The 26,973-nt window shown below is 44.8% G+C and overlaps 1 protein-coding gene across 1 annotated transcript in view; it reads right to left on the reverse strand.

Moving 5' to 3' along the window:
- Window positions 1-1,745: 1,745 nt before the first annotated feature.
- The window catches only part of mdn1 (midasin AAA ATPase 1), a 57,590-nt gene continuing 32,362 nt past the window's right edge, over window positions 1,746-26,973 (reverse strand). The window contains exons 57-102 of the mRNA XM_068708541.1: window positions 26,636-26,876; window positions 26,410-26,533; window positions 25,754-25,918; window positions 25,449-25,663; window positions 24,988-25,375; window positions 24,519-24,631; window positions 23,002-23,677; window positions 22,731-22,892; window positions 21,798-22,086; window positions 21,433-21,671; window positions 21,083-21,178; window positions 20,886-20,980; window positions 20,607-20,731; window positions 20,039-20,191; window positions 19,353-19,462; window positions 19,173-19,246; window positions 18,864-19,047; window positions 18,575-18,719; window positions 17,769-17,915; window positions 17,551-17,677; window positions 17,026-17,131; window positions 16,388-16,503; window positions 15,729-16,136; window positions 15,419-15,645; window positions 15,128-15,265; window positions 13,934-14,130; window positions 12,934-13,095; window positions 11,933-12,070; window positions 11,323-11,458; window positions 10,962-11,134; window positions 10,653-10,784; window positions 10,374-10,515; window positions 9,637-9,962; window positions 9,369-9,527; window positions 8,805-8,906; window positions 8,525-8,723; window positions 8,259-8,429; window positions 8,003-8,154; window positions 7,767-7,856; window positions 5,264-5,379; window positions 4,833-5,007; window positions 4,564-4,637; window positions 4,300-4,414; window positions 3,254-3,320; window positions 2,935-3,077; window positions 1,746-2,841 (exon numbers count right to left, since the gene is read on the reverse strand). Coding sequence (XP_068564642.1) covers window positions 2,656-2,841; window positions 2,935-3,077; window positions 3,254-3,320; window positions 4,300-4,414; window positions 4,564-4,637; window positions 4,833-5,007; window positions 5,264-5,379; window positions 7,767-7,856; window positions 8,003-8,154; window positions 8,259-8,429; window positions 8,525-8,723; window positions 8,805-8,906; window positions 9,369-9,527; window positions 9,637-9,962; window positions 10,374-10,515; window positions 10,653-10,784; window positions 10,962-11,134; window positions 11,323-11,458; window positions 11,933-12,070; window positions 12,934-13,095; window positions 13,934-14,130; window positions 15,128-15,265; window positions 15,419-15,645; window positions 15,729-16,136; window positions 16,388-16,503; window positions 17,026-17,131; window positions 17,551-17,677; window positions 17,769-17,915; window positions 18,575-18,719; window positions 18,864-19,047; window positions 19,173-19,246; window positions 19,353-19,462; window positions 20,039-20,191; window positions 20,607-20,731; window positions 20,886-20,980; window positions 21,083-21,178; window positions 21,433-21,671; window positions 21,798-22,086; window positions 22,731-22,892; window positions 23,002-23,677; window positions 24,519-24,631; window positions 24,988-25,375; window positions 25,449-25,663; window positions 25,754-25,918; window positions 26,410-26,533; window positions 26,636-26,876 — 8,018 coding nt within the window. The 3' untranslated portion in view covers window positions 1,746-2,655. The remainder of the gene's footprint in view (window positions 2,842-2,934; window positions 3,078-3,253; window positions 3,321-4,299; window positions 4,415-4,563; window positions 4,638-4,832; window positions 5,008-5,263; window positions 5,380-7,766; window positions 7,857-8,002; window positions 8,155-8,258; window positions 8,430-8,524; window positions 8,724-8,804; window positions 8,907-9,368; window positions 9,528-9,636; window positions 9,963-10,373; window positions 10,516-10,652; window positions 10,785-10,961; window positions 11,135-11,322; window positions 11,459-11,932; window positions 12,071-12,933; window positions 13,096-13,933; window positions 14,131-15,127; window positions 15,266-15,418; window positions 15,646-15,728; window positions 16,137-16,387; window positions 16,504-17,025; window positions 17,132-17,550; window positions 17,678-17,768; window positions 17,916-18,574; window positions 18,720-18,863; window positions 19,048-19,172; window positions 19,247-19,352; window positions 19,463-20,038; window positions 20,192-20,606; window positions 20,732-20,885; window positions 20,981-21,082; window positions 21,179-21,432; window positions 21,672-21,797; window positions 22,087-22,730; window positions 22,893-23,001; window positions 23,678-24,518; window positions 24,632-24,987; window positions 25,376-25,448; window positions 25,664-25,753; window positions 25,919-26,409; window positions 26,534-26,635; window positions 26,877-26,973) is intronic.

Here is a 26,973-nt window from a genome sequence, read left to right on the forward strand (position 1 = left end):
TTTTGTCATCACGTCTTATGATGATGATAAATGTGTTAGTCATTCAGTCAATTAACTGATTGTATGACAATGTTTGGTTTAATGATATGACTGCACTGAGATGAAACACGTCATTGCTGGTGTTGTTAATATTGACTTTTTTTTTTTAAATGTATAGAATGTATATATGTTCCTTTCTTTTCCATTGCTTCGCTCAAGAACACTAAGACATGTGAATGGTAGGAGTCGAGGATCAAACCACCAATCTTCAAAAAAATTCATAGTGTAGTGTGTCACAAAAAGGTAATTGCAGACTTCATAGTATAAAATGTAGTAAAAAGGTAATTTAAAAAAAATACCGGTATAGTATGTTGTGAAAAAGTCATTTAAAAAAATCATAAAATAGTCATTGTATAGTATGACATTAAAATGTAAAGGAAATGGTAATATAGTATGGATTATAGAACTTTATCCACCACTGCATTGAACTATCTGAGTCAAGTTGTCTGTAGTCTAAAGGGACCAGTGTGGTTTAACTTTTAAATCAATGTGTTTTTATTGGTATGAATCATACAGAGAGTAGGTGGCTCTGTTTTTGAATATCTCCTTTTAGAAAGAAATTCCTCATTTGACACTTTCTCACTTGCCAAACCCGGAGGCCTCGGTGGAAAACAGAGAAGCAGAAAGAAAGAAGAAGAATCCGGACTCTGCGAGGAGATGCTTGTTTCCATAGCGATGGGGGGAGCGTGTGCTCGTGTGTTTGATGACCTCACACGTGCATATTCTCCTCACCAGTCTTTTCTTCTGCCAGGATGCAGACGTTTCTGCCTCTACGCGGCACATGGTGCAGTCACATGCAAGGGTGTTATTTACATGGGGGGGGGGGCATTATTGAACCCTTCGAATAACGGTTCAAACTCTGTCCCCTTCCGCACTGTCACTCAAACAGCCAGCTCAGCAGAAACGCCGCGTCAGCAATGTCCAAAGCCACCCTTAACTACAGAAGACAAAGGACATAACACATTATATAAAATAAAAATAAAATTAAAAGAATGTTAGTGATGTTTTCAGTGCAGTCAGTCCACCCCTGAGCCTCTTCACTCAACACATTCTTTCATGTATTAAGTTCTAATTAATTTTTATTTATCTGGCATTTTGAGCGATAGCTCCCAATGTTATATAACATTATATATATATATATGTTATATAATTTATACTAAGAGTATAAATCTCAAATGCAGAAATGAGAGAAGCGATATCTCAAATGAACCTCAATAATACATCTTACTAATAATACTAATGTTGGTGTATGTATATTGCAACGTCTTTGGGCAGTAGCAGCCACACTGTCAAAATTTCTTGCAAAATGTTCTAGTTTCGACATAAGACTATGACTTTGACTTTTTAAAACTTTTTACGACATGCTATTCTATGACTTTTAAACTTTAAAAAACATTATTTTAAATGCTATACAATGTCATTTTTTTACTTTTTTAAAATGTAAAAATGTAAAAATTAAATTTAATTGAATTACATTTTTTTTTATAAAATGACTTATTTAACTTATTTTTTTTAAATAACCTTTTTCAACATAAATACAATTACTTATTTATGACTTTTTTCGACATGCTATGATTTTTCCAACATACTATAATAGAACTTTTTTGTACTCTATGTTCAATATCCTTCCTTGGAAACTAGACTTTAATTACCATGATTTACAGAAAGGGTTATGGAAATGTCAGCACAAGAAGTTTGCCATGAAAAGCCTTGTAAACCGTTTATTGTCAGGATTCTTCATGTCATGGTTAAACAGATGGATGGCAATGAAGAAACAACCTCTTAAATATGACCAATGTCTGTTTACATGTCAGTCAACAATACAAAACACAGAGTTGAGAATAAACATTTCAATGCACATTTCATCAACGCCTACTCCTAAGGGACACACGTTTAGCAGAAGTCAAACGGTATGGATGGAAGATCAGCAGATATGAGTCTTTAAACCACAAAAGTGGGTTACACTGGGGCCTTCATCAGAACAGAGATGCGTCTCTGATCCATCACCCCGACAGGTGGGACGCGAGATGTAATACTGTACTCCTCTTCAAGGCACATGAGTTCCTTCGAATGTCCTTCATGACCACACCAACATGCTACCGTTAGGTCGTGAAGCTAGGAGGGGTTCTGTTAAAACACAATCCATCAACTGTCCTGTGTCAGCTCTGCACATCTGTTGCCTTTTTTTTCATATTGAAGATGAATGATTCAATGACCTTTTTAACACCGACTACAACATCCACACAAACATGATTTCAGGTCTATAGTACAAGGGGGACAGAGGTATTTACTGACTCTTCACTGAGGTGTTTCACACGAAAGGGAATCACATTTTCATCTCAGACGTGCAAGTTAAAGCAATCCTCGTCACATTACAAAAGAAACTGAGGATTCCCCTGATAAAGACAAAACAGTAAAGGTTGCTATCAAACTCTACTAAATTCTACAGTAAAGATAAGAAAATAAAGGCACATGTACAGCGGCAAATCCGTCTTTTTTTCTTTTGAGTCCGTTTTTTGTTTTAGTCGTGGCTGAGAGGCTGGCAGCAGAGTGGCATTGTGCAGTTGGTTGCTGCCCACTTCTCCCTTCCCTGTTGAAAGATGGCTTCTCATTGGTCTACTGGTCGGCTGCGGTGACCAGTTCAAACCACTGTCGGAGCGCGTCGCTCAGGGTCTCCGGCAAGGCGTTGACGTCTCGCAGGATGACGTAGAAGGGGAAGGGGAACTCTTCCATGTAGGAGCGGATCTCGGGCAGCTCTCCCGGCCCTTTGAATATGGGCACCTTGATGTCCAGGATGGAGTCCTGCAGCACAGCACCATGATTAAGTCACACTTTGTGTCTGGATATTAAGAACATTTAAAAAAAAAAAAAAGGTCAAATTCTTCCTTCACTTACCCGAGAGTTGGGGTTGTCAAGCACCACGAAAATGATGAACACGTTTGCGCTTCGTGCGGCTCGCACCGCCGCCGACACCCGCTCCTTCCCTTCCAGGAACAAGCCCCTGCCGTCGGATACGATGACCAGCAGCTGGGCCGTCTCTGTGGAGTGAGGTGAGAGAGGAACAGCGGATGGTGATGTGACACAATGTTCTCTTTATGATTAAGCCAGGTTATTGATCGTCAATGCGTTTATGAACGCTGAATGCTTTGTTGGTTGAACTAAACCAGCAGCATGACACACGATGTGTCATTAAATATGCAGCTTGAGTCCTTACCTGAGTTTAGAGACCCAGGAATCTGCTGTCGTGCTGCCAGAAACATTTTTGTCGAGGTGTCCAAAAACTACAGAGGAGAGGCATGAAGAGGTAACAGGAGGCGATGCACACGAGTCAGTCGCATCGTAGGTTTAGTGACAAGCAACATGGCGAATAGAGCATGAGAGCATCACATTCAAATCAAGACCAAGAAAAACAACTAAATGTTTAATGAGAATATTTATATTATATTATATATATTCAAACATGTATTCATTTGCTATAAACAATTCATACCGACTATACGGAAGCACTAAGAGGCAAGTGTGAAAAAAAAAAAAATCTGGTGATCCATTTTCAAAATTATTGGTGAAAAAAAAGTGAAGAAGAGGTTTTCCGAGGATCATGTTCTTAGTTAGTTTTCTTTTTTTTATCTGTGCAACAAATGGGGAAAACTTGTTTTGACAGGTGGAGAAAAAAAAAAAAAGTTTAGGCAGGTGAATTTGTTTTTGGTGTTGAAGTAGTCATTGTGGGCATGAGAGTGCACCACTATGTTCTAAATAAGACTAAAAGTATTCATGTTTCCTTGCAGGCGAGTTTGTGTGTTAGCAAGTTATGTAGCATTACTGTCATGTCTTGCTTTTGGATAGAAATGGATTGAAATTAGCGCTAATCTGCTTTTAGGGAAAACCTGAACGCTTTAAAGCCCTATTTAGAACATGAGGTAGTGGAGCACTTCACCCTCTTGTGGCAACAAACACAAACAAATTAATTTCACCTGCAAAACCTTGTTTTCCCTTAAACTGTTCCACAGATGAAAAAAATTAAAAGGAACTTAGAAAGATTATTCGGGCAATATTTTTTAACCATAAAAACTGAAAAACAATTCAGATCAGACTTAGAAAATGAATCACCATAATTTCTTTTCTTACTTGCCTCTCAGTGCTTCCTTACCATTTTAATTACTGTAAAAAAAAAATAATCAAACACTATATATTTAATAATTCACACACAGCGGTAACAGTGAAGGACAGTTGAAGGAGGAGCAGTACAAAGGAAACGCCCACCTGTGCTATCCGGGTCTTCTTCTGCTGGAACTGACAGAGTCTGAGAATCCGAGCGCCTGAGTCATCGTTGAACTGCTGCTGGAAGGGGTGCAGCAGCTGCACCTGCTCGCCAAAACTGGACACACGAGCAGCCGTTAAGGTTAGCTTCACAGAACGCATGATTTGATTTTGTTTTGTTTGGTTTGCCTGTTACCTGGCTCCATAATTTCATCTGCACAATATGTTGTTTTTTTTAAAACTCCCACTATAAATGCAGAACCTTACCTGCACACAGACACCTGTCCCACCTCCAGCAGAGTGAGAGCGTTGACGATCACTGAGAGCGATTCAAACGCCAGCTGCTCCGCACAAACACACGCAGGACACAGCAGTAGTTTATTTGTACATATTATTGAACTCTTCATTGTACTTATTGTAATCATTATGGTCCAGGCATATTGTTTAATTCAGCCACTTTCTGACTGTGGACATGTTGTTATTGGGAGGTTCTATACAAGCAGCATGACAGATTGGGCGCCGGGGCTCTCTCTCACCTGTTTAGAGTGGTTGTCCACCATGCTGGAGGAGTCGTCCACAGCCAGACAGATCTGGTACTCCCTCTTGCTGGGCTTGGTCCTCCTCAGCCAGATCTTGTCCTTGCGGAACTGACTGGCGATGTAAGGGATGACCTTCCTCATGTTCAGACGCTTCCCTGTGCGGTAGTCGCCTCTGTGGAGCAGTGGAAAAATGAATGTGTGATCGCGTGAGTGTATCTCTTATTAGCGCTGGTAAACAACGAGCCTCGAAGTGTCATCACAGAAGGAAAAAAATAACAAAATAAATCAGGCTGAAAACCAGTAAGTAAGACCAGTAACTTGCAAATTCGGCGACTACAAGGTTCATGGGAACAACAAGCCTTTGATCAGACCCCATCTTTCGAAACGCCCACTGTAACACATGAGGTGGTGAGTGTGCTGCTCCTCACTTGAGTTTGGCGGCCTGCGTGGGCTCCAGGATGAGGCGGAGCTGCTCACACAGCTGCTGGGACAGAGCTGAGGTCAGAGTCTGGTACTGGTGCCACATGGAGGCTGCAGCGCTCTCCTGGGAACACAGACAAGAACACATTAGGGACCAGTTACAACCTGGGCTTCATACAATCACAATGATATAGTTCCTGGATATGGCTCATTATGAAGACACTTATTTGACATATTGTAGACTGCAGTGGTGGGCCGTCAGGGCCAGCTAAGCCTTCTCTGCTGGCTTAAACAGAATCACAAAGTTATAGCTATTTTATAATTTAATAATTTTTCACAAATACACTATTATAATTTTTTCCCCCCATTAGCTTATTTTCTCATTGCACAGCTCCTGTCTTCCTCATTTGATCTGCTTCCAGTGCAGCTTGCTTTAAGTAGAGCTCTTATCCAATCAGATTCTGTCTCTATGTCTCTATGGAAAGAGAGCGGCCCAAGGTCCTCTTGGTAGACTTTGCAGATTAAAGTATATGGGGACGATATTGTTGATTGTCATCGTCTTCAACCAATCAGATCTTTAGTTTGACATGTTGGGCGTATTCTTTGACGTGACAGCGGTACCGAGGTAGCCTGCTAAGTACGTCAGCATTAAGGTGCGCCGTGATTGGTTAGTGGGCCAGTGCGACTTTTGTCAAACAGAGAGCTAGCTAGCAGATCTTAGTGTTTAGTAAGAGTTCAAGTTTAAACATATGTAAGAAGTTATGACATTGACATGACATTTTTAGCGTTTTTAAATGGATTTCTGGAGAAGGACATTTCCAGAAAAGCTGGACATCGTATCAAAGGGTCGGTCAAGCCCACAGCTAGCAGCCCTGACCCAGCATGGAAAAGGATTTGTACGAACGGTATTTCTGGCTGACAGCTGCAGAGAAGCGTTGCACATTTTATGGCTAAGAATGCGTTTCATTGGCAATTGGTGGCAGCTACAGGACAGGACACGCACAAGCTACGTGCTTTTGAAAACTTTTGGAGGGACCTGAGTGGACTTTGTCTGTAAGTGAAGAGCAGCTGTGGTAAGTTAACAGATTTTGAGTCTTTACATCTGCAGTAGCGTTTCTACAGTGTTCATTTGTCTATAGTGTCGTTTTTATGAATGGCTCGTGCTCTAGCGCTGCAGTGTTGCTGGATTGATTTGTTGCTTTGTTGTCATATAAATATATGTGACTGGTTCTTGTGAGTTTTTCTTGTCATTGTCTTAATTACATTGATTTGGACTATATGCATTGTCCGTTAACTACGAAGCATCCCATCATGCGCGGGGTTATTGTCTGGACAATTGAATCCGTTCGGGCTGTTGTTTCCCCGCTAGCTTAGATGCGGTGCCGCAGCCTCAGCTGTTTTTTGTTATTGTTCCGGGTTCAGAGGTCACAAAGCCTGTTGTCTGTTATGTGAGCACAGTCCATCGAAAACATTATATTTCCTGCAATTTAAGCTTATGACTTCTCCAAATGCACTAGTATTATTCAAATGTATTGTTTGGTTCTTAAGCCTCGTACCGAACGGTTTAATACGAATACTTGTATTGTTACACCCCTAGAAACAAATAACCATAGCTGTGGCGTCATAATGAGCTTATTAGGAGATGGCTCAACTGTAGGACAGCACAGAAGGCCCAGGTATAAAATGCACGGCCCGCCACTGGTAGACCATTGATCTTTTGTCAAAAGGTCCTTGACTTGAAGGTAATGTAAAGATCATTTTTAGAAAAGTATGCAAAGGTTTGATAAAAAAACAAAAACAAGAAAGGAGCATATTTTTTAGACGCAGACTCAAAGTGTAACTTGGCTATTTTGGCTACAATATAGTCCTATCTGTGCAAGTTGGCATCGTAATTTACGTCCACCAAAAGTGCTTGTTTTTGCCACTGACAGGCTCAGATTGTTAGAGGTGTTTGACATTAGTCTAGTTCTGAATTCTTGCAACGTGACGCGTTGTCGAAAGACTCAGCCAATCAGAGTCTGTTGTGTTATAAAATACGGACGACGAAGAGAAGAAGAAGTAGTGGTTGCGAACCAGAAACAAAACGAGTCAGCTCGGCCATCTAACCCATCTATGATGGAGAGATGGAGAGAGGTTGTCAGAACTATCAGAGAAGATGCTGATCGATAGTCTGAGTTCAACGTTCGCTACGTCGGAATTTATTCGACAAAGGCGTTTCCAAAATCATTTTAGCGCATGAACTCTTTTTCAATGAAGGCATCTGAGGAAGTTTCATCAAATTGCTGTTTCCATTCAGTCTTTCTAATGTGATATTTAAAAATATATGTGAATGGAAACACAGCTCATGAGGATGGTGCGATGCCCCTGGATCCATGTTTGATATGTATGTTTGACCGCTAAAAGAATTCTAGAGTAGGCAAGTCAAGTATTTTTTTGTATTGATTGTTATTCTGCAGACAAAGCTGAACTTATACGTATGTTTAATAACAAGAGTCATTGGGTCAGCCTCACCTCCTCCTGAGTTCCCCGAGCCTGTTTGTGCCAGGCCTCCAGCTGCAGCTCCATCTGCCTCCTGATCTCCTCTGGGTCACTCTCTGCTTTCTGCAAACACAACCACACGCCACTCAATGCAATGTAAGCATTATTTTATATGATTATTTTACTGTTACAACTCAGTCCTGATGCCCACGGTCAAAGGTTTGTGTAAAACAGAGATGTAAAAAGAAAAGAAGAAAGTAGTTCTCTACCTGCATGGTGTCCAACAGCAGCTCAGGAACTGTGTGGATTGTGGATTCGCCACGTCTGGCTGCTCGCTCTTCTTCTCTGGTATTTTGTCGGTCCTTCCACCTCTCCTCTTCCTCTTCCTGCCTCTGCACCTCCATCTCCCCACTGTCTATACCTGCACGAGAAGAAGATGATGTCAGGGGATGAGCACGTTTCACAGATAAACATACCAAAAACAAGTTCCTAAAATAATAAAGAATCAAAGTCCCAATGTGTCACCTTTCTGGGAGGCCTTGGTAGAGTCCAGCTGCTCAGGCTTCAGCTCCTGGACCTCGGCGGCCTGGAGGTCTTCTTCCTGCTTCTCTGTCTCCATGGCGACATCCTCATCATTCTGGTCGTCCTGGTCCTGGTGAGGCCCCGCTGCTTTCTGCTGGTCTGCGCTGGCAACATCTGGAAACGGGAAGGAGCGGCAAACATGACGTCCATTCATCCACTTAAATACTTGATCTGATGGCTACTAGAGATGTGAAATGTTGACTACTGACCGTATGTCTGGGCGTCGTAGGCCGTCTCTCCCTGTCTGATGTGTTCGTACAGGTCTGACTCTTGCTGGGTGTCGCTCTGCTTGCCGTCCTCGGCGCGATCCGTACTTCTCTCCACTGTACGCAGGCGCTTGTTAACGCGCTCATTGTAGTCGCCCGTCGACCGCTCGTTGTCTGCTTGGCCAGGTTTTCTCTTGAAGCTCTAGAATGGCACAGCAAATTAACCGTAAACAGACGGATTGAGAAACGAAGGGCCGTAGAAGCGGAGATTCCTCTGTCATACCTGAGTCTTGCTCTGCGTCTGCGTCTGAGAAGCCATCCTCGCTGTCAGCTTCGACTGGTGGCCCTCTGATTGGCTGGCATCGGCGGCTCCGCTCCCATGCTCCTAGCAAACCAGAAAAAAAGGAAATGCCAGATGAACTTTGGAGTGACTAAAGACTCTCTTTAAATATATATTTTAACTTAACAAATTGTCATAATATTTTCTTCTAGAAGAACTCTTGAATTGGCCTGACCACAAATCTTCCTCAATGATCCCCTGATTCTCTCTCTCTCTCTCTCCCACAGTCGTTTTGGAAAATGTCTGAACTCTGTTGCTACATAATTGCAATATTAGATGTTTGTATGCATCTTTGAATATGTTGGTAAATGCTCTATCCTCCTTGTTTGATTTCTTTACCACATTCTATACATTTCCAAGGTCATACTATATGTGTGACGTTACAGTGCAGGACGCTGTCACACCGCTCTGTACCCAATGGCGAAAACCACATATCAAGACCAGAGGGCTCAAACTTGCCCCCCCCCGTGTGAGTTGGCTTTTCGTGATTCTCGAGGTGGAGCGTACCTCTTTAGCCTGGTCTCTCTCCGACGCCTCTCCTGCCAGCTCCACAGCTGTGTCGCTCTGAACGCTCTGCTCTCCGGTCTGACCGTCTGTGTTGTGCTCCTTCCTCTCGGCTGCCTCGGGCTGCTCCTCCTCCTCGCCCGCTCCTTCCTCCTCCTCCTCCTGTAAGCATTAGAAAGTCCCAACAGTGACACACAGAACAGAACCATGTGTGTGGACAGCTTCTGTGTTCATCAAAAGGGTACAGCAGTTATTTCACACACAAACACACCTTTGGTTTGGGTCCTTTGTCATTCGGAATAGTCAGATTTTCGTCGGTTCCTGCCTCCTGTCCTCTCTCCTCCTCTTCGTCGTCTTTCTCAGCACACTCCTCTTCTCCCTCTGCTTTCTCTCCCCCTCCCTCCCCCTCCTCCTCCTCCTTGTCCTTCTCTCCCTCCTCAGTCTTGGGCTCCTGGTCGTTCTCCTCTCCTGGCTGGTCCGCCTGGTCCTCCTCCATCTTCTCTCCTCCCTCCTCCGCCTCCTCGCCTCCGTCTTTCTGTCCGTCCTCCTTCTCGTCCTGGGCCATGGCTTTCTCGTCAATGTCGAATGGATTCTCCTCTGAAGAGGGGGGAAAAAACATACTGTACAATTCACTGATCTGATTCAAATGCCCAAAACCAAACACTGTGTCATGGCCTCTGTTTTAATTAGGAAACATATTTCACAGTTGGCGTTAAAGGGACTCCACGTATTAACTGTGATACCTGAGTTTATGTACCTATAACAAGCAAATGAGCCCATGGACTTCACAACAGGTAGCCTCTTTCTATAACCGGTGTTCTTGTCAACACGGTCGCCAGAATACAATTTTGGCATTGTACTATTCGGCCCGCTGTGCACTCGTATCACGTGCATGCTCCTGGTTTCTGTTCCACTGTTACTGTGGTCATATGCGCTTTATACATTGCAGAGCGGTGTTACTGTTTCTGTTTGGAGACGGGAACACCCGGCCTCGTGTGCGGCTCTCACCGTCACCCTCGCCTTCGCCCTCGTCTCCTGCCTCATCCTCCTGGTCCAGGTTGAGGTCCTCAGGCAGATCCATGGCCTCGGGCTCCGGCCTCTTGTCCTGCTGACCGTGGTAGGGGTCCACTTCGTTCTCATCAAACTCCCGCTGGGAAACAGCAAGAGCACGGATCAGAAAACAGCAAAGCCGTGAAATAAGAGATGCGAGTTGGAAATATCAGTTACTAATTCTGGATGAAGTTCAGCGATTGGGTGAATTTCTTCACTTCTTAATAAAATCCTTACCTCATCGCCTTGTTCATTGATTTTCTCTTTCTCCTCGACGTCCATCTGTTCGTCTTTGTCCTGGTGTTTCTTGTCTTTGCTGGGGTCTGCGGCATCCAAGTTGTCGTCTTTAGCAACCAGCTCTGATTCACCCTAAAGATCCAGTGTTGACAGGAAAATTAGGGCACATTGACAAAAAAAGACATCTATCTGGCTTAAATAAAGATTCACTTAAAATCAGCAACTAGAAATATTTGACGGGCAGGTTTTTTTCAACCTTGTAAACTGCTGCTCTATAAATTCAAATTTTTCAAATTCTGTGTTGTGTACCTCGTCCATGCCCTGGCCGGACTCTTCCTCCTTGTCACTTCCTTCCTCCCCGTCATCATCCTCATCCCCCCACATTCTCTCATCCAGAGTGTCCGTCTGTCCTTCACCCAAGTCACCCATCGTTTTATCCAGCTCCTCCTCCTCCTCCTCTTTAGCCGAGTCATCATCTTCACCTGCACACCATTCAAAGAAGTAAAATACACTCAGCGGTGATTCTGGGAGACATTTCTACATTTATTTACATATCATTCAAGGTTTTCACAGTCTTTAACGTCCAACAATTCCTCAAGTCAAGAGACAAAACTGGGTGCGGAACAAACCCAAAAATGAGTGAGCCCCGTAAGGTCAGTGGACAAGTTACCTGCTTCATTCTCATCCCCATCTTGCATTTTGCCATCAAAGTCCTCTGACATTTCGATGGCGTTGTCCTCCGCCTTGATGTTCCCTTTATCCTCCTCTTCTTCCTTTTCCTGACCCTCCTGTAAAGTGTCCTCCACCTGGAAGAAGAAGAACGCGTGGACAGCTTTATGAGAAATGTTGGTCAAATGATCCACCTCAGACATTTGGTAGGCTTCTCATACAGTCAGCATTTTCAGATAAAGTTCTCATTAATAACGCTTTGAACTCTCTTTATTTCTTTCGGGTTAGTCTCTACGTGTCTTAGTTAGACATGCCAGATATTGTTATTTTAAATACCAATGATATGTCAGTTGTATTATTCATGTTAAAATTATTTAAAACTGGTAACTAAAACTTTACTGGTAACTATTTAAAAAAATAGTTACCAGCTAATTACTAGCTTTTCCCAGTGCTTTAAACCCACATCTCACAGCCTTCAGCAGCTGATGGAGATCGCTCTTTGTTCATTACAAACTCAGCTAATGAAGACCATAAGATGCGGTTGAAAGCTTGAGAAAAGCCAGTAATCTCCAGTATATCTTGAGTTAATCAGTTTTGTGAAGTAAAATTACCTGATCTTCATTCTCAATCTTGTCACTGACATCTTTGTTGCCCTCGCCTTCTCCTATACCTCCGCCCTCATAGTCGTGGAACTCTGTGGCACCTTCTCCGTCTCCACCGGCCATCAGGTCCTGAGGTAGGCAGAATCCCTGGGGAGGGGGCCACAACAAACATTTAGTCACTGCTTTCAGTTGAACTTCATAACCGATATATTACAATGCCTATACAGAAGCCCTGAGAGGCATTCAAGGGAAAAAAAGGAATTGGAGATGCATTTTATCTGATTTAAATTGTTTTTGAATTGAGTTTTGCCAGGATAATCTTTCATAGTTCCTTGAAAAAAAATAGTATTTATTTTTTATTACAACTTGTTTACACCTAAGACATATACGGTAATAACCTCATAATATAAAGCTCCTTAAAAATTTGATCTCAGGTGAAGCCCACAAAATATATCGACACACCTCTATAAGCTAAGATCGTGCATTTAAACCAGGTCTGGAGGCCCCAGTCTTCACAACTCCATCAACAAATCCTTTTGGGGAAGACTGGGTACTGAAGTTATAGATCAAATGTGGGAAACCTGTATTGAAAACATTCACAGCAGTTGATAGATTGCACTTCTCTCCCATTAGATTACATCACACTTCTGTGTGAACTGTTCAAAAGACCCAGGAACCCTGTCCCACCGATTCTTACCATGCGATAGATTGCAGACTTTTTGGGTTAATTCGTTTGATTTTCTTGCCGAGCCTTTTAATAAGGAGTTCCCACCAGGAAGTTCCTTCCTCTGCATTTGTAGCTTTTGTGTTTGATTGGCTGTATTTCTATACCACTTTTCAAAATCAATGCAAATTCAAGATTATTCTGGCAAAATCTTTTTTTTTTCATCTGTTCATAAACACAGGAGATCCCACTTGCCTCTTAGGCTATATATCCATTTATATACATCTGAAATACTTTCTCTTTCTTTTTTCCGGATGAGAATGAGTAACGTTTGTTGTGTCCGTACCTTCTGGGCGAGCTCAGTGAAGATGCTGGCCAGCACAGACAGCAGTTTGCCTGTGCTCCTGTGTGCTCCCAGTGACACGGCCACGTAGTAACGCACCACGTCAGTGTAGATCCCCAGCAGAGGCTCCAGATGCACCAGCATCCTGCACGCTCTGTTCACCTCCTGAACACACACACACACACACACACACACACACACAACATGAACAGATGCTGATAGCACTGCATGATGGCACAATATAACTCAGCTAAGACGCATCATACTGAATTAAAAATGATTTAAATAAGTTTAATGCCCAAACATGCTAAAAATGTAAAGTGAAATCAAATCACTACACTCGGACGGATTTATTCACATTTCGATTAAAATCATTTGGCTGTTATAAATGGTACTAATGGGACCACTGGTCGTTTAACATTTTGATGTACAATGTAAACAATGTACTTGCATCGCAGGTTTGAATTCTATACAGTCTGATTGGAATAATACATTTAGTTAAATTTGACTTTTTATAAATGATGGGTCATTTATCTCAGATAGTTTACTGAAATGCCACAAAGAAATTTGTCATGCAATATAATTTGTGGTTTTAGCGCTGTTGATCAGCTGATCATGGTTTAAACTCCTGACTCACAATTTACAACATTGGTAATTTTTGATTACCAATGTTGAATGCACTTATTGTAAGTTGCTTTGGATAAAAGCGTCTGCTAAATGACTGTAATGTAATGTAATAAGCAAATCAATTCTGTAGGTGTGTCTGGAGAAGCAAGTTGGAACTAACTGGATCACTTTATCTGGCTAACATCATATGAGCTTTAATTAGCTAAATCCCTTTAAAGGCACTATAGCAGTGTGGATTAGTTAAGATACGAATGAATATAAAGGAGGGACTCCCTGAATCAAACCATAGTCACTGGCTCATCAAAGGCAAGTCCACTTTAAATGCAGCTGGACAGAAAAGTATTCGAGATGTCACGTGAGCAGCTGTTCTTGGTACCTGGAGCTGTGGTGGCTGACAGAAGTCTCTGTGTGTCCTCAGGCGGCTCAGCAGCTTCTCCAGCCCGCCGCTAACACCTCCCACACACAGAGCCTCCACCTCGGCTGCCAGCTCCTCCTCCAGGAGTCGAGTCAGGTGGCCGGGCTTCAGCAGGTCCTCCACGGGCTCTTCTTCCTCCTCCTCCTTCTCAGCACCCTCTGAAACATCAAAAACATGACAATCTAATATACATATTAAGAACACATTGTTATTTTTCACCTTTTCCATTCACAATGAGTCGTCAACAATGTTGGGTAAGCTACTTGGAAAGTGCAGTGAGCCAAGCCACCAGTTACTCAACATTAAATTAAGCTTTACATTAAACCAACTTCATTCCAAGTTAGCGCTTTTCATAATAAATCGAACATGAATTTATATAAGCCTAATATAAATAATAACTGAACGATAATATTATTCATAATATAGAGATGTCGTAGGCATCAGTCCAAGGATTGGTACGGGATTTCACCATCGCATGGAAATGCTTCTGTCGGCTACACATATCCGTGACGGCCATTTCCTGACCTGTGGCGGTTTTATTTCAGACCGCAGCAAAAAAGCTGATCAATGAAAGAGCTAAGCTCCTGAAAAGCTATTTCAATCAGAAACAGCAACGCTACCACCACACTACTGAGAACTGTAGTTAAGCTAGTAATGCCACTACTTGTCGCTACTGCCCAAAACTGGTTATCAACAATTTAAAGGTTTTAGACCTCTAGTAGCGATGTTTTTATATCACTGGGTCTACTTTCGTCTGTTTGTCTCATTCACATGAGCGTTTGAACATGCAATACAAGTTATCATGGTGACTTTGGAAGATGCTAATAGCAGCACAAGGAATGCCAATTGTCAAGCCATGTTCAGACGGCCTTTTTTTGTCATAAAATTTAAATGGAAAGCTAAAACATATACATTGATACATTTATCAACACTTTATGCTAAGTGGGCTACAGATATAACAGCCAAAGACCATGTCTCCAGTAAACACAGAAGCATAAAGTCTATGTAGCCATCCTGTCTGGTGTCAACAGTACAGGTCAAACCTGGCAGTAAGATGATGTGGGGAACGTTTGGCTGGTACACATTAAAGCCCCTGACAGATGAACTTCTGAACAGCCTGCGATAACTGCTGCGCCCCGACTGCATCATTCTCACCTCTCTCCCCACGCTGCTCTCTCTGTCTTTGCTGCTCATTCTCCCTCCTCTTCACAAGCGTCTGGACAGCACACAGCACCGTGTTGATGTTCGTCTCCAGCTCAGCAGAGAACTCGGTACAGAAGGCAGGCTGCTGATCTGTTAGGAGAGTCAGATAAGCAGAGGAACAGTGGAATCATGGTGCTAAATGTAGTTTATTCTTACTGTACAGTCCAATTTGTCATGTCTGTGAGCAAGATGTCGGGTTATTAATAACCAAAAGAATGATAGCATATGGCTCGTTGCATTCACCTGAGTGCTGGTGTCCCAGGGAGAGCAGCTGGGTCTTCCAGGTGGTGAACTCGGTGATGCTGGCCTCCACCTGTCCCCTGACATACTGCAGGCTCTGGGTGATGGCCGGCTGGCTGTCTGCGCCGCCGACGCACACGGCCGGGGTGAAGAGCTGCTCCATGCCGGGCATCTGAGCCGTTGCAGCTCCCAGCTGGTCGAAGGCCGAACAGCATGTGACGAAATGGTTCCTGTGGAAACAGAAAGTGTCATTAGGACCGCTTTTTTTCCCTTACCGCTGCGCAAGATTTCAGATAAACCCTTAGTGTTTTACCATGTGTGGAGCGCTCTGTCGGAGTTCTCCTGCGCCACATTGTCCAGCTCCGCCTTCAGGCTCTGAGTCTGCTTCAACATTGCATTCGTGCGCTGGTTTAGCTGGCACCAGGCGCCGTCTCCCCTCCGCATCAGGCAGCCGGGGGGTTGGCGCTGCGCTGCCAGCGGGGACGGACACCTCAGGGTGTGCTGCCTGCAGCTGCTGGTCGTCTCCTTCTGCTGGAGGTCCTCCGGGCAGCACTGCAGCAGCCAGGCCAGCTGCTGCAGGAGGGTGGTGCACTGGGCAGCCAGCGCCTGGCCTCTGCTGACCCAAGCCTGGAGAGAGGCCTGGGGCGGGAGGGCGCAGCCGGCGTCCTCACTGGGGCTCTGGAGGTTGGCCTTGATGCCCCTGACGCTGTCTGTTAGCCTCCTAAGAGTGGTAAGACAATAGGTCAGGCTCCGGTATTTAACAACACATTGTGGATAATTTTCAATTTCCATTTACAGTCAATATTTTTCTTAAAAGATGCCTGTTTAATATCAAAGGTATGACCGAAAAGGACATAGCTCCTTGTAGTAAAAAATGGTCATACGACCGTAATACAACCACTTCTGAAACCAAACATCCACCCTTGCTCCATACGGTGTCTTATAAACAGAGTTGTGTGGTGGCACACTGACCTGAGATGGACCCACTGCTCAGTGAGCTTGGCCAGTCGTTGCCTCTGCTTGAGGAGCACCCTGAAAAGGTGAGAGGAGAATCCTCTGCAGCGCTCTATGTTCCCCAAACCCAGCTCCTACAACCAAACAGTAACACATGCACACAATTCAAACTACAGAGCCGACATACACGGATGCACAAACACAGACTGAGGAACTGCAGCAGAAGTGATCTACTGAAGCCCTGAGAGACGAGTGAGAAAAAATGATTCCGTTGATTAATTTTCTAAGTGTGATCTAAACAGTTTTCTCTCCTGTGTTTATGACTTAAAAGGGTGCTTTGTATGAGATTGAGAACATTTTGATTGCCACTCAACGCCAAAAGTGTTGATAGCGCTAACACTGTTTACCTGAAGGGGAACCGAAGGGTATGTACCATGCCTCTTGTGGCTGAAATGAGTATTACGACAACAAACACTTGAAGAGTCATTAAAACTGAAGTCATTAACACAGGAGAGAAACAACTTTGATCAGGCTTAGAAAAACAGATTTCTTTTTTTCTTCTCACCTCAACATCATAACTTTCAGACAGAGAGCTGTAAGAGTGGTAAATGCAACAAGTTGTTATGTTGTGGACCACCAGACAATCAGTATCTGACCTTGGCAGCCTGCTGAAGAGATGTCTGCAGGACGTTTCTCCTGGCCCATGAACGGTAGAAGTACTTCTGACATCCGTCCCATGCTGTCAGCAACTCTGTAAACAACCTGCAACACCAAGGATGCAGAGAAAATGTCTTTCAGAGTTGTCCACTACTTACCTAAGCATGGTTTCTCAGTAACATTATGATTAAATATGATTAAATAAATTCAATAATAATCAATTTAGCTTACCTTAGCAACCATAATGGCCATACTAGACCAAGGATGTAGTACCAAAACCCTTGAATGTATTGACTTGAGATGTGTTTTAATTTAGAAATTATGGGATAATAGTGAATGCTAACACAGAGTGCAAATAATAGCGCAAGTAGAAAAGTGTCATTAAGTCATCAAGCTGAGTCAGTATTATCAGCTTAAGTTTGCTGACTTTAGCGTAAACTAAAATAACGTGACCTGGCAATAGTTAACCAAAATAATACAAAGCCACTCAGCTGTTAGTGCATCTATGAACAAGTTGTATTTACATGCTCTCGGCCTGCTCCTGGTTCCTGACCGCAGAAAGAGCGGTGCTCATCTCCAGCGGCTGCATACAGAGGGTTTGCTCTGGGTCGACTGTCCTGCTCCACGTCAGGCCTTTACGGTACGACAGACCTAAATGGGACCATGATACAAATAGAGGTTTTTCATTTTCTGAGTCTTAAATTACTATGCAACACTTTTGAATCAGTAGGGGAAAACTCACCTATTTCTGTGAGCATCTTGAACAGATCTGACAGAGCTCTCTGCTTCTGCTGCAGGATGTGCTTGACCTCAGATTTCTGCTTATCTTTCTCTGCTGATGCGTCAACGGTGAGGTTCTGCAGGTCCCGCAGGTTGCTGATGACCTCGCCTGGAAAGAAGGGGAGAAAAGAGCACTGCGTCAAAACTGAGGGCGTTGCAGCAAATTGAGCAGCTTTGTAATGAATGAAAAATGCCTGGTGTCCTTGGCTAGGTAAAAAAATAAATACAAATGTATTGATTCCCTCTCAATCATCAGTTATGACCCACTAGAAGTGTGTGACTGTGTCTGTGCCAACCAAGTTGCAAAAAGAAGTCTGCTTGTATAGAAGTCTGAGAAAATGACTCTACTTCTCACTTGATATATTACCTCTATAAACATTGTAAACATGAGTGTATGGTCTCAATCTCTAGTTTCAAGTCTTCTTCAATACAGCACGATGTTCATTTAGTAAATTATGGTCCCATTTAGTCAAATAGATGATAAAGAAGGGCATGCTTTAGGGCATTGGTACCTTGTGATTGACGGGTTACTACCAGAGCCGTATATGGCGTCTCTACCACAATGTCCCTCTTCCGCAGTCCAAATATGGTCACATAAGTTCACCGGTCACAGAAAAACAAGATGCCGGTAGCCAAAATGCCGAACCACAGTCCACAAACCAGTGGCTGACGGCCTGATGACTGCGTCCACTTCTTATATACAGTCTACGGTAATGTCAGTCTGTCCGTTAGACTTTGATATTTATTGTTTACAAGTGGGATTCTTACCAGTGAAGCAGTCCAGGTCTTCGGCCAGCTCAGGCACTGGGTGTTTCTTCAGCAGCTGGACGCACAGTTTCTTCATCTTCCTGGAGAGAACGGGCAGACGCCCCTGTAGAGATGAAGCATCGACTCCTTCTTCTGGGTCCTCCAGCTGAAATGTCCAGTTCAGCTTAGGTTATTCACTCATTATCCATCACCATAAACACACATGACAATAGCTTGATCAAATGTGATGATGGCATACTAAAAGGAAAAATTATTTCACAATAATGGATAACAACAAAAACACTTGTACCTGCAGATCTCTGCCCTTCCCAGGCAGGCTGCTCTTCAGCGCCTTATGAACCCGATGGATGGGTGTCTCCTCCGGGTTGGCGTCCACGCTGTCCAAGCTGGCGCTGCTTCCCTGTTCCACCAGACAGGGAACACTCGGACCATTCAGAGCCTCCTCCAACTTCCTGACAAACTTGAAGAGAGTCCTGAGAGAGAAAGAGTACAGGCAGAACAACGTTGGTGGGCAGGGCGGCCATCTGTCCCGCCAAAGCAAGTCCTAAAAAACAAACAAGCGGCATCGCACAAACCAATCGTGGTGATAATAATTTACCGATGCGTCTTATCCACCGACTGTTTGATGGACCAGAAACTGACGTCGTTCCACTTGGAGATCTTGACGAAGTCCTGAAGACAAACAATTGACATCGTGGTGAAACTGTGCTGCTCTCACATGTATGGACACAAGGTTTCAGAGTATGGGTATGTAATGTAAAAGGACGCCGATATAAACCTTGAGCTCCTTCTCGATGGGCTGTCTGAGCTGCCCGATCTTGGTCTGGATGCAGTCGGAGAACTGACTGTAGTATTTGTGCAGGTTCCACAACAGGCTGGACAATGACTCTGTATGGCAAAGAAAGAGTTAACAGGTCATCCCCCGACAATAGTGCAGCCTCTCTCACAGCCAAAAAGCAGCAAATACTAGACCGTGTTTTGACCTTTATCTATAGGGTTCATTTGGCTGTACATAGGTCAAATGTATTTTGAAATGACTAAAGTGATGAGATGCTAATTTCCATCACGCTGTTGAGTTTAGTCGAACTCCAATCAGCGAGGTGTGGTTGACGCTGTTGGGTCAACGGATCGATACAATTGTCAATATCCACGCGACCAAGCAGGATTTGATTAGTTGAAAAATTGCTGTTCTCTTATACAAGCAAATGTCTGACACTGTGGAGGCCTGTTTGTATAAGATGTTTGTATATTGAGGCCCTTCACCACTGACCCTCACTACTGCATCCTTTTGCTGGTTGCTTGTCATGTAGGCAAAATACAGGTTGAAGGCTGCCTCTTATTTAAAAAAAAGGATTACGTCATAAGTCATGGCCAGTATGGAGAACAGTGAAGCATAACTCTTTCACTCAGAGAGTATGTGAGTATTGAATCAAGATACACTTGTATAGAGTGGGGGAGGCTGACCTTGTCCTGGCTGGTTGGGGATCAGCAGGAGGTGGCAGTGGAAGCTCAGCAGCATGCCTAGGCGGGTGTGGAACTCCCCCAGGCTGGAGCCCTCCATGAAGGCCTGGAGGGTGGAGGACACCGAGGACAGGGAGAGGCGCTCCACCTCCTCACCTGGAGAGGAGACAAAAGAGACTCTTAAAATCTCAGTCATAGCATTTCAATGGTTTATTCATTTATTTTTGGTTGTACACTCGTTTGACTTTGCAAAGGAGTTTATACGAGTCCCTGTTTTTGCTAAGTTTGTGTCTGTAGAAACATGCTGTTTGTTATAGCAGTGAGCTATTTATATTTTATTAGTTTCAACTTACAGAGGTATAGAGATTGTCCAGCAGGTAAAAAGCACTGAGATTCTTTTTCGCTTCAACTAAATATTTTAATCTGACATTATTTTTTTTCAAATTTGTCCCTTAAATACACATTATAGGGCAAGTTGTCACTCAGCCAGTTAAACAAATAGTTGATTGGTTAATTGTCATTTTAAACATCGTTGTGAATCAACACCCACCCAGAGCCATTGTGCACGCACCTGTATTAGCATCCGTCCTATGTTCTTCCAGATATCTCTCTACTAGCTGGTAGATGGAGAACCAGCGTTTGGTTGATTTCTCAGTGTTCCGCTTCATTACGTTGTCCAGACTGCACGACCAGCAACTACCAAACGAGAGAGACAAGGAGAGGGCACATTCACATACTTGTCATGGTCTTGTATCGAGGACTCCAGTTCCAGTTTTACGCTCTCTCATCTAGTATCTAAAAGCAAACGTGACAGAGGATGCTGGCTGCATTCAAGCCCTTTGTGTCTTACTTGAGCTCCAATTTGCGCCACTGGATAATGAGCTGGGTGACGGGTTCCAGTTCCTTCCGCAGAGAGACTGAGCGGCTGGCGTTATTCTCCCAGTCCTGACAGGAACAGCAGAGAACGGATGAGCAAAAATAGTCACCGATTTATTTTCTTGTTAATTAAATGTGTCAACACTAGTTAATCCTGCTAATGGAGCTCACCTGTGCTTTATTGAGCAGGATCTCCAGCCCATTGAGGAACTTGGCCAGCGGGCTGGCCAGACTGAAAGCCATGATCCTCTCCACAACTGCAGTCAGCTGGAAAACAACACACAGAGACAGATAGCACATTATAGCAAGACAAAGTCTTGCATGAGTCCACTTCTATAGCAGGACATCACCTATGTTGACTACAGGCCACAGGACCAGACCGGTCACAGGTTCGATCCTGGGAATAACCAAAGCACGTCCATCAAGAGACCTTGCTTCCCGTCATATTTCTTGCGTTAAGACATTGAATCCCTACTTGCTAACGTACCGCGAGCCTTGATGTAAAAGAAAGGGTTACTAACCTGTACGAGAGCTGGGTGCTCTGGCCAGTCATCTAGTCTCTGCTTCACGGCCACACTCAGCTGCTCCAGGACAGGAAGACAGATGCGGGCCTCGCTCATGTTGGGCTGCTGGTAGAAGTCATAAGGTCCTTCTGAGGCGACAGACAGACCATCAGGGCCCCCCGATCCCTGCACGGTGTTCTGGAGGAGTGCGGAGAGCAGCAGTTCACTGCCTGTGAGCTGCTGGTCCAGTTCAGCATCTGAGGGGGAAACGCAAGGGTCGTGAGCCACTCTTACTCCGTTCACAAGAGTACATTTCTGCTTTGCTGCTGTAAAATGATGAAAACTTGTTCCTGCTGAATAATGACAAGACAGCAAACACTAACCAATGAGATGATAGAAGCGCGACATCACAGGGGAAGCAATCTGATAGGAGGAGACCAGAGCTTTGATGTGTTCTCTGCTGTGATTGGCTGGTATTGTGCTCTGGTACCACAGCGTTTGGGCGTATCCCAGGCAAAGGCGCCGATGAACCTGGACCACAGTGTTCATGGCAACCGGAGACAGGAAGCTGCCCTCATTGGACTCCTCCTGGAATTTGTCTTCCTCCTCCTCCTGAAGACCCAAGTCCGCTGGGCCCTCTAGACTGGGCTCAGCCACGATGTCTGCGAAGTCCTAATGAAGTATGAACAGAGACCCCTCAATGACTGCACATTGTCCGTTGTACCCCACTTTGGTCTAATGTGAGACATCTTGCTCTGTGCCAAATCTCATCAAATTTGCTGTGGATGTTAATGCTCACAAGAGGGTGAATCTCAGTGGTAGTGATGTCCTTTTGATCATAATTGCTATAATAGCAGTGTTTTCACATACGCAGTTCTGACAAGTCTATAAATATCAGCCTAAATTGTTAAAAAAAAAAAAAAAAACAGTATGGTGTGGATTGCTACAATTGGGTAAATAGAATTGGGGCCAAAAGTTCTATTTAAATAATTTAAAAAGCAAGCAGGAGACAGACCGTGTCCATCTGTCTATCAATTTCCTACTCACTCGGATAACGCCGCACCTACACTTCCCTTCTCTCTCTCTTTTTTTTTAAATAAAACACAGTTCAGGGAAACGAAACAAGAGGCCACAATGCTTCTCAGCATGTAATGATAAAACCTGACAATGGACATTTTTCATTCATCCTCAAAATCAAACAAGTTGTTTCTGAACATTAAACCTTTCAGATAAACGTTACGATTGATTTTTGCACTGCAAATAGGCCAGTCTGTTGAAGCTTCAGGAAGATCTGACAAGAGAGTCTATGTGAATACCTGGTTGAACTGAGGGAACTGGCGTCTGAAGTCCCTCTCCTCCTGCTCGTCCTCAGTCAGTCCTGAGCCGTGCTGTCGACTGCGGTTGCGGTACAGACTGGCCTCCATCTGCTCTCGCTCTCTCTTTCGTCTCTCCTGCTCGTCCCACTCGTTCACCAGAGCCTGAGGAGTCAGCAACAGCAAGCATTTCATTTGGAAAGTCGGACAATTGTAATCCCTCAAACGTTAACCCAGAGATCAATCTCTCTCGGGTGCGAACTGAAGCTCTGACCTGACAGATGTGTCGGAAGAGGCTGCGTGACTCAAGGCTGAACTCTCCTGTGGACAGGGTGTGACACTGCACGTACAGCAGAGAGTTCAGGAGCAGCGTGGAGGACTGGGGGACCACGTGCTCGGGGTCCTGCTGCTGGGGCAGGAGCTTCGCCAGGCAGCGCAGAATGTCTAAGCAAGATCTGGAGCAGAGGAAGTCTGCTCGGGCCAGGTAGGAGGGCTGGCTGGGGGTCAGGGAGGGGAAGGCCAGCAGGCAGGACACCAACTTGGGCAGATCGGGTACAGGCGTGAGCGAGGCGGCCACCTGGGAGGCCACCAGCCGCATACCGTGCCGGAGCTGGAGGATGCCGGTCCGCACCGGCCCAACCACGTCAGGGTACAGGGGGTAGTCCTCCAGCAGCCTCTGGCAGAAGCGCTGCTGGGAGTTCTGCCATACAGCCTCCTCCTTCAGCAGGCCCTGGATGGCTGACCTAGACTTGGAGGAGGAGGAGCCCTGCAGGGCCTTCAGCAGGTGGGACAACAGGTCTTCCACAGCAGACGCCTGGCCGATGCTGCACAGGTAGTGCTGCAGCTCCTGGAAGAGGCGACCGTACTGGGGTTCATGAGGGCGGCAGGCCTGCTTCCTGGAGAGCTCAGCTATCTGATCGTTCACCTGCTGCATACGGATCCACAGGTACCTGCAACAACAAGTCATAAACATGTGGTTAAAGGATTTTTCACAAGTCTCTCATAGTACATCACTTCCATGCCAAATGTGGGTCACTGTAATCATTCCTCCTCTCCATACTGGCTGTAAGGCAATACCGTCCTTTTACAGGAAGAGAACTGTGGATTTTGTTCTGCATGTTTCACATTAGAGTCACGCTAAGAAGAGATCTCAGCTAACTCTCTTCATAAAACTGCACAAGTAATATTAATTATCCGTACTTTACTGAAGCAAATGAACTCTACAATAGCCAATGGTTTTGCCAGAAAGCTAATAATGCTTACAGAGTTAGCTATGACAAAAGCTAGCTTATGAGTTAGCTACTGCTCAGTAGCTAGCTAAAAATGCTTGTGCGCACACACACACACACACACACACACACACACACACACACACACACACACACACACACACACACACACACACACACACACACACACACACACACACACACACACACACACACACACGGGACCAGGCATGAACCTTTAATCTTTATTTTTCTTTTACACTGCACTTTGCAGAGAGTTTTCGACTTGTCTAATAAACCTTCCCTGCCTCCACAGTGTACAGTCAGATGTAATTGTTTTGTTTTCAGACATCAATAAGATAAATTTGGCGTGTTGAAGATAAATGGTTCTCAGGAATAGTTTAATTTGGAATCAATTATTCATTTTCATCCCCAGTCGTGAATGTGCATGAGCAAGTCTGACCTTCCCTGGTCACACAGACTTGGATCATTTTTTAGTCGTATTCTGCCAAAAGTCCTCAGTTGTAATATAACACGGTGAGAAGTTGATGCTGGTTCTGACCTGATTCGAGGATGCTGGAAGCCATCGGTGGTGCTGCTCTCCTCCAGCTCTGCTCCGGTCACCAGCTGAGACGACAGGCTGCGTCCTCTCCACTCCTCCTGCAGCAGAGCCAGCTGTAATACAGACAGAGAGGGACATGCCCGTCCCATCATCAGTATTTCTGGGCTTTAGCCACCTTCTAGTGACCACCGTCCTCCACGTATCAAAAATAAATACCAAAGAAATATTTAATTCTGGAGTTCACAGTTTCTAAAGACAGAATTGGACATTGAATTAGAAGTTAAACTGTGACTGTCGAAAGTCAAAAACAAAGACAGATCAGCTAAGAAAAATATGATTGAAAAAAAAAAGTTGTTTCAGAATATATGCCTTGGATGAATTAATAGCTGTGGTGTGAAGATGTTTCAATTGAATATACATTTTTATGTGACAAAATGAGGTGAAAAAACAACAATAAACAGTAACTGACCTCCTGCTGTAAGTAGTTGAGTTTGTAGGCCCTCTTCACAGCTGGATCAAAGATCGTCTGTGGTGTCCACACTTTGATCTGCAGCAGGCCCATGTTGACCCAGAACACTCCGGATCGGGCCAGTGGGTTGGAGCCTTGGACTTTGCTTTGGACATACTGCTGCAGGCAGGTGATGCAGGCCTCAACCAGGCCGTTAGGGAGCAGATTGGGCGGCATGAAGTCTCTGAACACGGTCTGGATCTCCTGGGAAGCTATAAGAGGGTCAGGGTCCTCCACCAGGCTCTCACAGCTCTCCATGTAGCCCTCCTGCAGACTGGGAGGCAGCAGGTCAGCCATGCTCTGAAGCTGGCGACGCAGGACCGCGCCCTGGAGCCTAAAGTCTGTGCCCCTGGGGAGGTATGGCAGTGATTAGTAAACCCCAAAAATTATGCTTGTAAGGAACTTTTCATGTTTTAATTTACCTGAACTCAGCCAGCGCAGGGAGGGCCATATTATCCCACAACACAGCAGACACATCCTGCAGCTGCTGGATCCTCTCCTTCCACTCCCCCAGGGTGACATGGGAGAGGGTGAGGAGGGCCGCCCCCGACGGTTCCCATCGACCTCCAGTCTCACTGCTGCAGAGCACTCCCAGCATGCAACACGACCACACTGCTTTACTCAGCAAGGCAGGGCCCTAAAAACAACATGGAAATGTATTAAACCGGCAGGAAATCCCTTCGATGAAAACAGTGACATCAAACAAGAGACGTTAAAAGGTCGGTACCACGTTGTCTGCTCCGTGGTGCAGCTTCGGAGACGGCTGGGTCTTGGGACTCAGTGGGTCCCATTTCAGCCAGAGGTTGGGATCTGAGGTCACACTGCTGGTCCACAGGGCGGCCAGAGCCTCCGATAGCAGCTCACACCACACAAACTGCAGCTCCTCAGCCGGCTAAAGAAAAAAATAGTCATGGGGAATCATGAAACATTCTTCATGTTTGAAGCATTTGATCGGATAGTACACAGTGGAGAGCTGAGAGGAAACAAAGACGATTACATGATTTAGCATCTTATGCCCTTGGGTCCACCAGGACACTCCTGAATAATTGGTTTTAATGAATGATTTGGAGAGTATTTCTCAAAAGTTTGGATCACATATTTATTTTCTAGGGCAGAATGTCTGATGTGGTTTTTTATCATTAAAAAAATCTTAAATGACACCTTCTATTTCTCCCTCATTGCAAAATATCCAAAGTTCAACTGCTGTACTTCACTGGAAAGTTCCTTTTCATTGTATGTGTGACCTGAAGGCCTCAGGTTTCCACATCACACTTGTGGAAGTTACATAGTGGACCACAAACTCTACACATACATCATTCTGCACAGTGAAGGTCAAAAGTGAAGTAACAAAAAGAAAATGAATTGAAACCTTAGTCTACTGACCCTGTCACTGCTGAGCAGGAACCACAGCGGCTGCAGCTGACTGACGTTCATCGGTGTGGACTGGAGGCAGTAGCGCAGGTGTCTGGAGAGTTCTCGACGCATGCTGTCCTCGGCCTCCTGGTCGCTGCAAGTCAACGGGAAGAATTCACTACAGAGCCCGTCACATGTTTCAACGTCAGTCTGCATGAATATTTGTGCTTTGTAGAGGAAGACATGGGAGTTTTACCCTGGAGAGAGAGCCAGGTGCAGCAGGTCAGTGCTGAGTCGCAGCTGGTTGAGCACGGCCAGTTCCTCCATCAGGGGCCAGAGCTGAGCCCTGCGGCTGAGCTGCTGCAGCTCCTCTCTGGCCAAGTGGACTCCTTCCCCCGGCTCCTCGCCCTCGGGCAGGGAGCACATCTCCAGCAGCCCTCTGGAGGTCATCTGACGCTGCTGCTGCTCCACGCTCGACACCAGCCTCTCCAACACTCCTGATGGCATAACATTCACATGGAGACCCTTTAATTTAAGTCTTCTCTCGATGGAGATGGAACAGGACAAATGTTCAATGCCCCATTAGTGTACCAT

The sequence above is a fragment of the Cebidichthys violaceus genome, unplaced genomic scaffold (genome assembly GCF_023349555.1).
Source record: "Cebidichthys violaceus isolate CVI_PGR_0920_01 unplaced genomic scaffold, fCebVio1.0.p SCAF_14, whole genome shotgun sequence".
Lineage (NCBI taxonomy): Eukaryota > Metazoa > Chordata > Actinopteri > Perciformes > Stichaeidae > Cebidichthys > Cebidichthys violaceus.